The sequence below is a fragment of the Nannobrachium achirus genome (assembly GCF_963921795.1).
Source record: "Nannobrachium achirus genome assembly, chromosome: 1".
NCBI lineage: Eukaryota > Metazoa > Chordata > Actinopteri > Myctophiformes > Myctophidae > Nannobrachium > Nannobrachium achirus.
In genome coordinates this window covers 70,197,519-70,210,147 of record NC_137810.1, presented here as the reverse complement: position 1 = coordinate 70,210,147, position 12,629 = coordinate 70,197,519, and the positions used below count along the sequence as shown (strand labels likewise).

Genomic DNA, 12,629 nt, shown 5'->3' with positions numbered 1-12,629 from the left:
ACATCTCTCAGCATCTTCAGGAATCACTTATTGTACCTTCATACAGAATGTGTAGAACATTGTACAGGAATCACTTATTGTACCTTCATACAGAATGTGTAGAACATTGTACAGGAATCACTTATTGTACCTTCATACAGAATGTGTAGAACATTGTACAAATAAAGGAAGAGAACTACTGTACTGCTGGCAGCAGGAACGGAAGATCTGCCTGCAAGTTCAATGTTATTGATTTATTACCTTGCTATTGTAAAGGTCTTTACACACCAGCCCAGGGGCGAATTATTATTATTTTTTAAACCTTGCGGCTGTTTATTTATTCACTCTTGTGTCGGATTTTGCAGACATTAGCTGGTGAACTCCTCTCTCTCTCAGTATCAAAGCAAGCTCACTCTATTCAATTTAAAGAGGTGCTGTGATGTGATGATGGTTTGTGTGATGTCAGCCCGAAACAATTCACACCACAGATAACTTTATACAATTTGACACATATGCATATTCGTCGCGGTAGGTGTATCTTATTCGCCGGTGTGTAATGATCTTAAGTCACTCTGGAAGAGCGTCTGCTAAATGCCAACAAGACTAAACCAGTGGTTTTCAACCAGTGGTCCAGGGACCACCAGTGGTCCTTGAGGGGGTTCCAGGTGGTCCCCAGCAAAATGATGGAGAGTTGGTAACCAAATGGACCCTTATAGATCACTTACATTTACCTCCCTTCATTTTACACTCTCTAGAGTTAAAGTATTGTTAAACATCTGAATAACTCAATTTACCAGAAGTCAACACAATTATAGAATGTAGAAAAAATGTTATTTTGATCAAGGTTTGCCTGTTATCTCTCTTATGGAACCAACATCAATACAGCATGGAATTGTGGACAAAATCTTAAGTTCATTTTGGATCTGAGAGGCTAAATGTCATCAAATGGTGGACTGTGGCTAAAATGCTGAATAGATAATGGACCTTGATATGAAAAGGGTTGAAAACCACTGGATTAAAGTATTGGTATTTAATAATGAGGACAGAAGCTTTGCCTCTGCCGACGGGCTCGAGGCAGAAACTTCAAATATCCGGGGTTCTGATCTGTAGACTGCGGCGCGACACTGCCGAGCTGGAGACCCTGATACTAGACAGGAGGATGTGTGGAGAGTCCTGGGTTGGTCTTGGCTATAGTCTGAAAGCTCACATTGTGGTATTATTGCATTAATGAACCCTAGCATCCCTGCGAGCTCACAGTGCTTCTTAAGGGGACTGAAGGGAGAGTTCAGCCGCAGCACCAGCCAAGCTAGAAACATCAGCAATTGTGTGCTTTGAGAAATAATCTTCTAGGGTGCACCGTGTGTTCCAGTGTTGGTCCAGGGTAAACTTGTAGACACACAGGAGGAGACCAGGAAACATCTCCATCTGGTGGATGTTAGCAGCAGCCACAGCACTGTAAACACACAAAGCAGTGATCACTGAATGTTATGATGAACACACTGACATCTATCTAACTGCTGCTTTATCCCAGACTCTTCTCCCTTCCCTAAAACACCCTGGACGACGCTCCACACGTCCCAGACTCTTCTCCCTTCCCTAAAACACCCTGGATGACGCTCCACGCGTCCCAGACTCTTCTCCCTTCCCTAAAACACCCTGGACGACGCTCCACACATACTTATCTATCAATTTATGCCAGGATATCAGGATATCATGAGCATATATCTTGAGTCACTCGTTCTCATGCTTCTTAACACAATAACTGCCGGGCGCCGCTAGGTGCCGCTAGAGTGCCAGCCATTCTCCCGTAGGCATTCACTATCACATCCGGGTCGCCAGCCTGAACTGGCTTGGCTTTTCACTCGAATGAGTGCTATGCTAGCGAGCCGGAGGAAGTTAGCTATCAGTTAGCAATCGACTATATAATTTTTTAGAAGAGCGATCTAAAGTTATTCAGCCGCCAAAATAACTTGTCTGCTGGCCTCGGAACACAATCCGGAGAAAATCCGCTGTAAAGATGTGTTTTTCTATTGGAGTGGGCGGCGTGGCGCTGCCTTTTCTTCCCATTACGGGCTGTGTAAACAGAATCGCGGCCTTGTGCTAGGATGCTAAATTAGACCGGGGCTTCGTTGATGCCTCCGATTATTTAATTCATTTTACTAAATGAACCGAAAAATGTCGGTTCTTGTAATCCTTAATACGTCTTGCTGAAACAGCGTTTTTTTGGGGGGGCTCTAAACTTTTTTCTAAACCATTTTCAATGGAATAAATCATCGGGACAAGTAGAATGGCTCGTTGGGAAGCGGTGGAGGAGCCAGGACCACCCACGTCGCTACTAGCAGCTCAGGGTAAGCGAAATAGATTAAAAAATTAGTATTGGAATGGAAAAAAGAACCGATATTATTCGGTTTTCGCACAGAAAGAGTTAATTTGTTTTTCTTGACCAAAAAGGTTATGAATGTAACGTAGTTTAGCAGGTTATAAGATGCTAGATTTAGGGTTTACCTGGTATCTTCTGCATTGTATAAGATTATTGGCCTTGCTTATTGTAAGTTGCTCTGGATAAGAGCATCCTCTAAATGCTATAACTTGTAATCATTGACAAGCTTCAATACAAGATGATCATCATTTATGCAAATCTGAACCAACTTCTCTAGTGTTGTCTCTCTTGATTGTTACCACGACCTTTGAACTTTGCTTTTTGGATCCACACCCAGAGAAGTGATCGTACTTTAGAATAAAGAATAAAAATAGAAAATATAATTTGACTTGAGAATGCATTTTAACACTTGGGGAGCCAAACTCGTTCAGGGACGAGTTAAGGCCACTAGGTGTCCCCCTGCCACAGGAAGTTATCTCGTTCACAGACGAGGCAACAAACAGTTAACTTTTTGAGCCTGCAGCTGCCCTTTGAATGACCTGAGTCATTACGTCACCCAGTCAGTGCAGGCAGCCCCTCTAGGGAAGACATCACGGAAGGACTTAACATTGCTTTAGATTCTACTTTGAAACATAAGAACGGCTTTATCTAAGAATGAAGTGAAAACAGCCCCATGGAAGCAGAGAGCTGATTGTTTTCACGGCGACACTTTACCGCGATTTTACCGCGATTTTTGGATTTTAGTTTCGCGAGCGTTTGTAAACAAATGGATTATCCTCCTCAATCTTCTCTGGACACGCACGTGCACACGCACGAAGCTTGCGAGGCACGTCAAAACAAAGCGTAAGTCAATGGTGGCAGCAGCAACAGCTATAAATGTTATAAACCTTAGCAGCCCACGTGTTAAGGCCTACACTCTGTGTTTTGTTTTGTTTAAATCAAATTCAACTTACTGGTGCTGCTGCAGATTGCGTGTGAAGCGCAGCAGTCCAAACCCATCATCTTGGTAGGGATGCTTCTTCCTCCTTTTCACCATCTCCTCAAACACCTCCTGTGGCAACTGGAAAAAAAAGAAAAACACACAACTTAACGATTAGACAGACTTGTTGTCTACTGCAGTGTTTCTCAAACGGGGATACGGGGTACGCGAAGGTACTGAAGGGGGTACTCGAGGAAATGCCCCCCAAAAAGAAAAATAGACGCATAAATCATGATTAATATTATTCATAGTTTATTACCTACAATTGAACTAGAAGGGGAAAGAAAACAATGAAAACATTTACTGCTATGTTTAATGATGACACTTGTGATCCTGACAGTTGCTAACCCAAATGACATGGTACCAGGCACCTGGGATGTGTTTGAATGTTGTTTGAATGTAAGTTATTGATATGACAACTGGACTGAAATGTTATGGCCACAGTGTTGAAATTAAATCTGCTCAGGGGGCAATGTTTGAAACTCACTCCCTTTCTTATTTTTTGTGACGTTATATTCTTGAAAATTATTGCGACCGTCAGGGAGCAGTTTACTATGAAAACCTCCACCGGCCGTCCGTCCGTCCGTCCGTCCGTCCGTCCGTCCGTCCGTCCGTCCGTCCGTCCGTCACGTTTTGTGACCATCAACAAACGTCACACCTTTGTTGATGTTTAAATCGAAGAGTCTTGGTCAAATACTTCTGTTGGTTTCTGCACTGATCATTTATACAATTCAGCTGTGTTTGCTCGTGTCATCATGATGAGGTCATAAATCAGCCATGCCCAAATATAGATTTTACGGGTTTACATGCTTACTCAGTTATTCGTTATGTGAAAGTCCTATGACGTCTATGATATCTGACATCATCATACATACATTCCCTTTTATGCCCATAAATGGAGATCCCCTCTGTAGAACCAGCCACTGACATCACTGTAATGTCAGGGGAACCAAATCCCTTTTATGCCCATATATGGAGATCCCTGTGATGCCAGGGGAACCAAATCCCTTTTATGCCCATATATGGAGATATGGAGATCCCCGTGTTGCCAGGGTAACCAAATCCATTTTATGCCCATATATGGAGATCCCTGTGATGCCAGGGGAACCAAATCCCTTTTACGCCCATATATGGAGATCCCTTATGTCATCAATATTAAGCCCATATCTGTGAATATCTTTGGGTACCAGATGTCTCCATATATGGTTAAATGGTCCGATATACATCACTGGCCAGAAGACCAAGAAATGGTGCAACCTCGCCCTTTGCTTTTCTCCCTTAGGCATCTTACTGGTAGGTAGTTTAATGAGGAATGCAGTATGGTGGTAGGTAGGTAGTTATGGCCTTTGATGTAAGATTTTCACTTTCTAGGATAACTATATTTGCTATTCCCAGATGATGCCCTTTTAGGGTACCCCTCATGCCCATATATGGAGATCCCCAGGCTTTACTAATTAACATAAGTTTTATGCCCATATATGGAGATCATTGTCCCAATGTCATCAGATATATGGGCATAAATGGACACAGGCAAACTAGATGGGCTGTATGGATATCCAGATGTGTGATGTAAGTGTTTTATTCCAAATGTGGCACCCCACAGACATATTTCCAGAAACAAAATCCCTTTCATGCCCATATATGGAGATTTCTGATGTCATCAATCCCAGGCCCTGTAAAAAACATGGTTGCTATGGTAAACAGTTGGTTGCTAGGGTAAACAGTTGGTTGCTAGGGTAAGAAAACATGGTTGCTATGGTAAACAATTGGTTGCTAGGGTAAACAGTTGGTTGCTAGGGTAAAAAAAAACATGGTTGCTGTGGTAAAAAGTTGGTTGCTAGGGTAAACAGTTGGTTGCTAAGGTAAAAAACATGGTTGCTATGGTAAACAGTTGGTTAGTAGGGTAAACCTTCAATGATTTATTTTTGACATCTTGTTGTTACTAATCTGTCGGTAGATAATGCCGGTCTTATATAAGGGTCATTTGTGTACGGTGTGATGTCATACTGATGTCAGCAGTGTGACAGGAGATAAGCGACCAACGGTCGCTTATCTCCCGATTAGGGAGTCTTACTGGTTGCGACCGTAAGGTCGCAGTTTAGTTGCGACCGTCAGGGAGCAGTTTACTATGAAAACCTCCACCGGCCGTCCGTCCGTCCGTCCGTCCGTCACACCTTTGTGACCATCAACAAACGTCACACCTTTGTTGATGTTTAAATCGAAGAGTCTTGGTCAAATACTTCTGTTGGTTTCTGCACTGATCATTTATACAATTCAGCTGTGTTTGCTCGTGTCATCATGATGAGGTCATAAATCAGCCATGCCCAAATATAGATTTTACGGGTTTACATGCTTACTCAGTTATTCGTTATGTGAAAGTCCTATGACGTCTATGATATCTGACATCATCATACATACATTCCCTTTTATGCCCATAAATGGAGATCCCCTCTGTAGAACCAGCCACTGACATCACTGTAATGTCAGGGGAACCAAATCCCTTTTATGCCCATATATGGAGATTCCTGTGATGCCAGGGGAACCAAATCCCTTTTATGCCCATATATGGAGATATGGAGATCCCCGTGTTGCCAGGGTAACCAAATCCATTTTATGCCCATATATGGAGATCCCTGTGATGCCAGGGGAACCAAATCCCTTTTACGCCCATATATGGAGATCCCTTATGTCATCAATATTAAGCCCATATCTGTGAATATCTTTGGGTACCAGATGTCTCCATATATGGTTAAATGGTCCGATATACATCACTGGCCAGAAGACCAAGAAATGGTGCAACCTCGCCCTTTGCTTTTCTCCCTATAGGCATCTTACTGGTAGGTAGTTTAATGAGGAATGCAGTATGGTGGTAGGTAGGTAGTTATGGCCTTTGATGTAAGATTTTCACTTTCTAGGATAACTATATTTGCTATTCCCAGATGATGCCCTTTTAGGGTACCCCTCATGCCCATATATGGAGATCCCCAGGCTTTACTAATTAACATAAGTTTTATGCCCATATATGGAGATCATTGTCCCAATGTCATCAGATATATGGGCATAAATGGACACAGGCAAACTAGATGGGCTGTATGGATATCCAGATGTGTGATGTAAGTGTTTTATTCCAAATGTGGCACCCCACAGACATATTTCCAGAAACAAAATCCCTTTCATGCCCATATATGGAGATTTCTGATGTCATCAATCCCAGGCCCTGTAAAAAACATGGTTGCTATGGTATGAGCAACTTATGTCTCCATATATGGAGATTCAACTTCAATGAGTAACCATGGCAAACTGTCAACTGCCCGTATGTCTTGATAATTGGTAAAACAAACTTTTGGCCTATTTGTGGAGATAAGCGACCAACGGTCGCTTATCTCCCGATTAGGGAGTCTTACTGGTATGAAAACCTCCACCGGCCGTCCGTCCGTCCGTCCGTCCGTCCGTCCGTCCGTCCGTCCGTCCGTCCGTCACACCTTTGCCCTGCTCAATGTATACGTGTAACGCCTGATACTGAGGTGATGTGTCACTGTGACATCACAGATACTGAGGTGATGTGTCACTGTGACATCACAGGTGAGATCGCAGTGATGTCAGATACTCAGAGCAGGGATCTCCATATTTAGGCATAAACAGGTGACATCACAGTGATGTCAGATACTCAGAGCAGGTATCTCCATATATGGGCATAAAATGGATTCTGTTAGGGATCTCCATACTGTATATGGGCATAAAAGGGATTAGTGATGTCAGATACTCAGAGCAGGGATCTCCATATATGGGCATAAAAGGGATTCAGATGGAGATTCAACTTCAATGAGTAACAATGGCAAACTGTCAACTGCCCGTATGTCTTGATAATTGGTAAAACAAACTTTTGGCCTATTTGTGGCTTATCATATCCAACCATCTTAACCCTTAAGTTCTGTTCAGATTCACTACACCTTCGTTCTGTTCGGGTCATTTTGACCCGGTGGATATTTGGTTTAAAAAAAACAACACTAATATAAATGTTAACTTAACAAATCATCATGATACATTGACTTTGACTCCATACCAAACAATTCATATGATATATTTGGTAAATGTTTGCATTTCTGCTTTGCTATATCACATTAAACACTGAAAGAGCTAGGCGTTTTTACTGATTTAGCTGAAATCCATGTAAAAAAAACTACTTCATTTAATACTGGGCAATATTGCTCATGCTTATAGGAAGGGGGGAGGGTTCAGAATGGGGCTTCGGAAGGGGGGTGTTAGAAGTGGGGGTGACTGTGTGTCTGTGTTTTGGCATAATACTGTGTATTTCTGTGCTTCCGGGTCAAAATGACCCGAACAGCACTTAAGGTTCAAAAAATATGAGGGGGGTGTAGCATGGGTGTAGTGCAAAAATATTTTTTGTACATGTTCATCTCAGAAGAATCTTTAAGGCCAGTGAGTTTCAGGTGGAAACATTTTTAACTTCTACCTCTTTTTTCCAAATGAAAATGTAAAACGGGTCAAAATGACCCGAACAGCACTTAAGGGTTAAGATACTCAGCTAGTGGGGAATGCTCTCTTCCCTGGTGAGAATTGCCCCTTTATATAGGGCTTGTTTGTGTATTGTATGACATCACGCCACATCATCAGCTGTGGACTCTGTGATGTCATCGTATCTCCATATATGGCCATCTCCGTATATGGAGATATAAGTCGTCCATGCCCAGGTATGGGCTGGTGAGGTCAGACTTTGTGTGATGGGTAGGTTATCTCCATATATGGAGATTCAACATTCCAGGTGTAACTATGGCTGCCCGTATGACGTGAGAGGTGGAGGCTGTGATATTTGTGGAGATAAGCGACCAACGGTCGCTTATCTCCCGATTAGGGAGTCTTACTGGTGGTTATCATAGCATCATATACCAGTAGTTGTTTTAATTGCAGTTTTAGGAAAATGTTGTCGGGTAAAGGGGGTTCTTACTTGGATTCAAGAACAGGGAAAGGGGACGTACTCAAGCCAAAAGGATTGAGAAACACTGGTCTAATGGATGCACAAACATAGCCTAGGCTAGTAATCTAGACTCCTCCTGCCTTTGAGTCTGGTTTACGAGGCTTGCACAGACACACCTGAACATGATTCAGTCTAATGGACACATAGACGGTTAACCATGAACATGATTTAGTCACCTGGCCTTTAATTGTGTCTTGCCATGTGCTGAACTGTCCCTCCTCAGCACACTGGTTCCACACCACCATGAGTTTCTCGTGCTCAGGGTTGTCATAGTGCTTGTCGATTTCCCGTTCATTTGCAACCTTTTCCAGGAAATCAACTCTCCTGGAAGAATTTACAAAACAAAAAATGATTGCACCAAAGACCATAATTCTTAAAACACGTTGGTAGAAGCCTTACTGTTTGATCGAAATATTTACTTTAAAACTGGCGTCCATATTTTGGGCATTATAGGCACAAGGGTCCCTATTTTCGTCCATGCATTGAAATTACATTTTAAAATACTTCAAATAGCCGATCTACAATCTCACAAAGTGTCGATGCAGATCGCTAGTTAAACTAGGGATAAGGCATGGACAAAAATATAGCTGATGTGGCAAAATTAGCCAAATTAGCTGATCTACAAGCTGACGACATGTCGCAATTAATGTGACCTGCGTTGTGATCTCCTAGATCTACTATTCTATTTGGCACTGTTGAAACTAGGGCTTAAGAGGTGAAAATGAGCTGTAGTTGTGATTAAGCCATGATATTAAGTACACATTGATTAAAACTACTATACAACTATTACTTCAGTATGTGTCATGGAAAATATTTGCTTGCTTCTAGTACCTTTTGTTGTCCCAGAAGTAAGGATGAGCCAAGCATTCCTCCACTCTAGGTCTTTTCTTTGGGTCTTCATTGATCATCCTCTCGATGAGATCCTTGGCAAGGACATCCGTAACATGATCCAGATTGTACTTTCCATCCAGAATGTTGCCTTCACATCTAGCTGAGGTACCAAATGGATGGTGTCCTCTGGACAGGATGTAATATAACAACATCCCAGCCACCTTTAGAATGAACATCAACATTTAGTAACAGTAGCCTAGGTGTTGTTTTCATTGATTAAAATGTTCTCATGTAGAATAAGAACAAACCTGGATGTCAGCACTTCTTTTATACGGTACAAGTTCATCACCACCGTCTTCATTAATGGTCTCCTTCGCCATCCAGCATTTTGTTCCTGCACTGCTTGTTGAATATGTTGTTTGTCCTCTGGGCAGCCGTCTGCTTATTCCAAAATCTGCCAATCTGACCTTCCTGGTAACATCTGCAGGGTAGATTTGGTACATAAATATAAAAAATATATATGTTTAAAGTACAAAAATACATTAGGTGCTTTTAGTTTTTCTTCTTTGATATGACTATGACCCAGTCGTAGAGTTCCCAGGTTCTGAAACGTGTCCCACCGCATAAAATTGTCTTTCGACAATGGAGTGTCGGCAGGATAGCGCCTCACCCCACGGAGGTTAGGGTTTGGGTTGGGTTTGGTTGTCAAAAAGATGACATGTAGAAACAGCGACACGCTCCTGACATCGTCGCTAAGGGGTCCCTGCTTCATCTCTCTCTCAGCTAAGGGGTCAATGCTTCGTCTCTCTCTCAGCTAAGGGGTCAATGCTTCATCTCTCTCTCAGCTAAGGGGTCCCTGCTTCATCTCTCTCTCAGCTAAGGGGTCCCTGCTTCATCTCTCTCTCAGCTAAGGGGTCCCTGCTTCATCCCTCTCTCAGCTAAGGGGTCCCTGCTTCATCTCTCTCAGCTAAGGGGTCCCTGCTTCATCCCTCTCTCAGCTAAGGGGTCAATGCTTCATCTCGAATATCAAAGGCTTTCCTAATATCACACAGCCTTAGTGCTGACATATTTTGTCAACTACTGCTGCTCATGCAGAGAAACCTAAAGTTCAGATTAAAATATTTATCAAATATCAAGTTTGGGTCATTGTCAATATTTACATCAAGGCAAACTTAGGGTATGGAAATGAACACAACTATCATCAGCATAATAAGGCTATGTATTAATACCACGCTATACAAAGAAAAAATATGGTGCTACCTAATTTCTGGTAATGAAAAGGTAGGTGGCACCGGTGCTACCTGTGAAAAAGTTAGTCTGGAGCCCTGTCTAGAGCAGACCACAGCTAAATTCTTTCTTCGCTGGTGGAAGTTATTTAGCCAAGTTGAGCTGCAATCTGTGATTCCTGATGACGTAGCAGTGTGTTTCCTTCTGTAAATAGTAGATTTACAACGTGTCGCAACTGTGAGCTTGTAGATGTGCTATTTTGGTTTGATTTAAAGGAGCTATAGTCAACTTTTTCATTGTAGGTGTACATCCTAGTCTACAGACTAGGATGTAAACAAAGTACGGGCCCTGTAAATGTAAACAAAGGGCCAAAATGATTATTTTATCATTATTTTACGCTTTTTGTGGTCATTTTTTAATTGAAACACATATATGAAGCTTATTTTTTTATAAAATATTTTCGAAACATTATTTTTATTTTAGCATCCGTTTTTCAAGAAAAAGTTGACTATAGCTCCTTTAAATTTCAATAACAATCTCAAACCTTTACTAAGGTAATCTACATTTGAGGACTAATGTGAGTAATTTAGGACATTTATAACTTTCACTCTTTTTCACAATGATCCAAAATAATCTTTGATTTTAATGCCACCGTTTTTCTTTTTTCTTTTTTTTTTTTTTAACCTGTGATAATGATGAAAGCTAAATAAACATAAAATATAAAACTTACCAATGAAGACATTCTGGGGCTTGATATCCCGGTGGAGAATTGGAGTAGGCTTATCCTGGGGGCTATCTGAAGTAGGCCTATAATGATGGAGTATCTTTAAGCTGGTGAGTACCTGTTGCGCAATCTCCCGTTCAGAAAGATGGCCTCCAGGAAATTCAATTCCTTTCTTAATGTATTCTTCCAGGGTGTATTCACATAACTGAAGAACAAGGTATCCAAAGTGCTCATCTTCTACAAAGTCCACATATCGTACAATGGAAGGATCATCAAGCTCTGGAAGACGTAAAAAGTATTTCTCGTTCTTCAGCACTCCATAGTTTTTTTTAGTCATTCTCTTCACTGCGACTTCAGTGCCGTCATCTCTTAACCCCAAGAAGACCTCAGTTCCATCACTTCCACCTGCTATGAGGAATTCATCATCTTTCCCCATCACAACATTCCCAACTCTGACAACTTTGTCATCCTGAGTGTTTGCAAGCTTCTCTAACTGTTGACTCCACCTTTTACTGGTTCTGTGCCATTCTCGTGGTAGTTTTGATGGGGCGGGAGGCTGAGAGGAGGCTCCACCATCATCCTCTACAAAGTCCACATATCGTACAATGGAAGGATCATCAAGCTCTAGAAGACGTAAAAAGTCTTTCTCGTTCTTCAGCACTTCATAGTTTTCTTTAGTCATTCTCTTCACTGCAACTTCAGTGCCGTCCTCTTTTAACGCCAAGATGACCCGAGTGTCACCACTTCCCTCTGCTATGCGGAATTCAGCATCTTTCCCCATCACAATATTCCCAACTTTGACAACTTTGTCATCCTCATGAGGGTTTGCAAGCTTCTTTAACTTTTGACTCCACCTTTTACTGTTTTTTACCCGTTCTCGTGGTAGTTTTGATGGGGCGGGAGGCTGAGAGGATGCTCCACCATCAGAGCTAGAAGCTCCACTGTCCTGAGGAGGTCTGGACGTCGGCCAGAACTTCTTCAGGGTGAGCCGTTTGTCCCAGCCTTGGTTCAGGGTAAACTTGTAGACACAGTGGAACAGACCAGGAAACATCTCCATCAGGTTGATGTTAGCAGCAGCCGCAGCACTGTAAACACACCAAGCAGTGATCAGTGAATGTTATGATAAACACCTTTAGGGCGTCTTACTGGTATGAGATTAACTCTGTGGAGGATGATGTGATGTAAAACCTGGTGATGCTGATGATGATGATGATGATGATGATGAGTGTGTGTGTGTGTGTGTGTGTGTGTGTGTGTGTGTGTGTGTGTGTGTGTGTGTGTGTGTGTGTGTGTGTGTGTGTGCGTGTGCAGATAATGACCATTTTTTATGGGGAAAAATAATAATAATTATTATTATTACTATTATTATTACCCTTATAATGTTCTTTGAATGTGCCCTTGACTAATTTCAAACAAACAACCTTGGGCCACACCTTAGACTTGTGTGTAGACACATGGAAATGATCACACATTAGAGCAAAAATACAACTTTGTGTTATTTCATATTCAAATT

At 41.9% G+C, this 12,629-nt stretch overlaps 1 protein-coding gene across 1 annotated transcript in view; it reads right to left on the bottom strand.

Moving 5' to 3' along the window:
- Positions 1-1,242: 1,242 nt before the first annotated feature.
- LOC308289640 (uncharacterized protein) overlaps positions 1,243-12,629 on the bottom strand; it is a gene marked incomplete at both ends in the record, with an annotated part of 158,574 nt that continues 147,187 nt past the window's right edge. Inside the window, 6 exons of the mRNA XM_080731380.1 lie at positions 1,243-1,432; positions 3,313-3,419; positions 8,511-8,658; positions 9,166-9,386; positions 9,474-9,646; positions 11,123-12,201. Of these exons, the coding sequence (XP_080587506.1) occupies positions 1,243-1,432; positions 3,313-3,419; positions 8,511-8,658; positions 9,166-9,386; positions 9,474-9,646; positions 11,123-12,201 (1,918 nt within the window). The remainder of the gene's footprint in view (positions 1,433-3,312; positions 3,420-8,510; positions 8,659-9,165; positions 9,387-9,473; positions 9,647-11,122; positions 12,202-12,629) is intronic.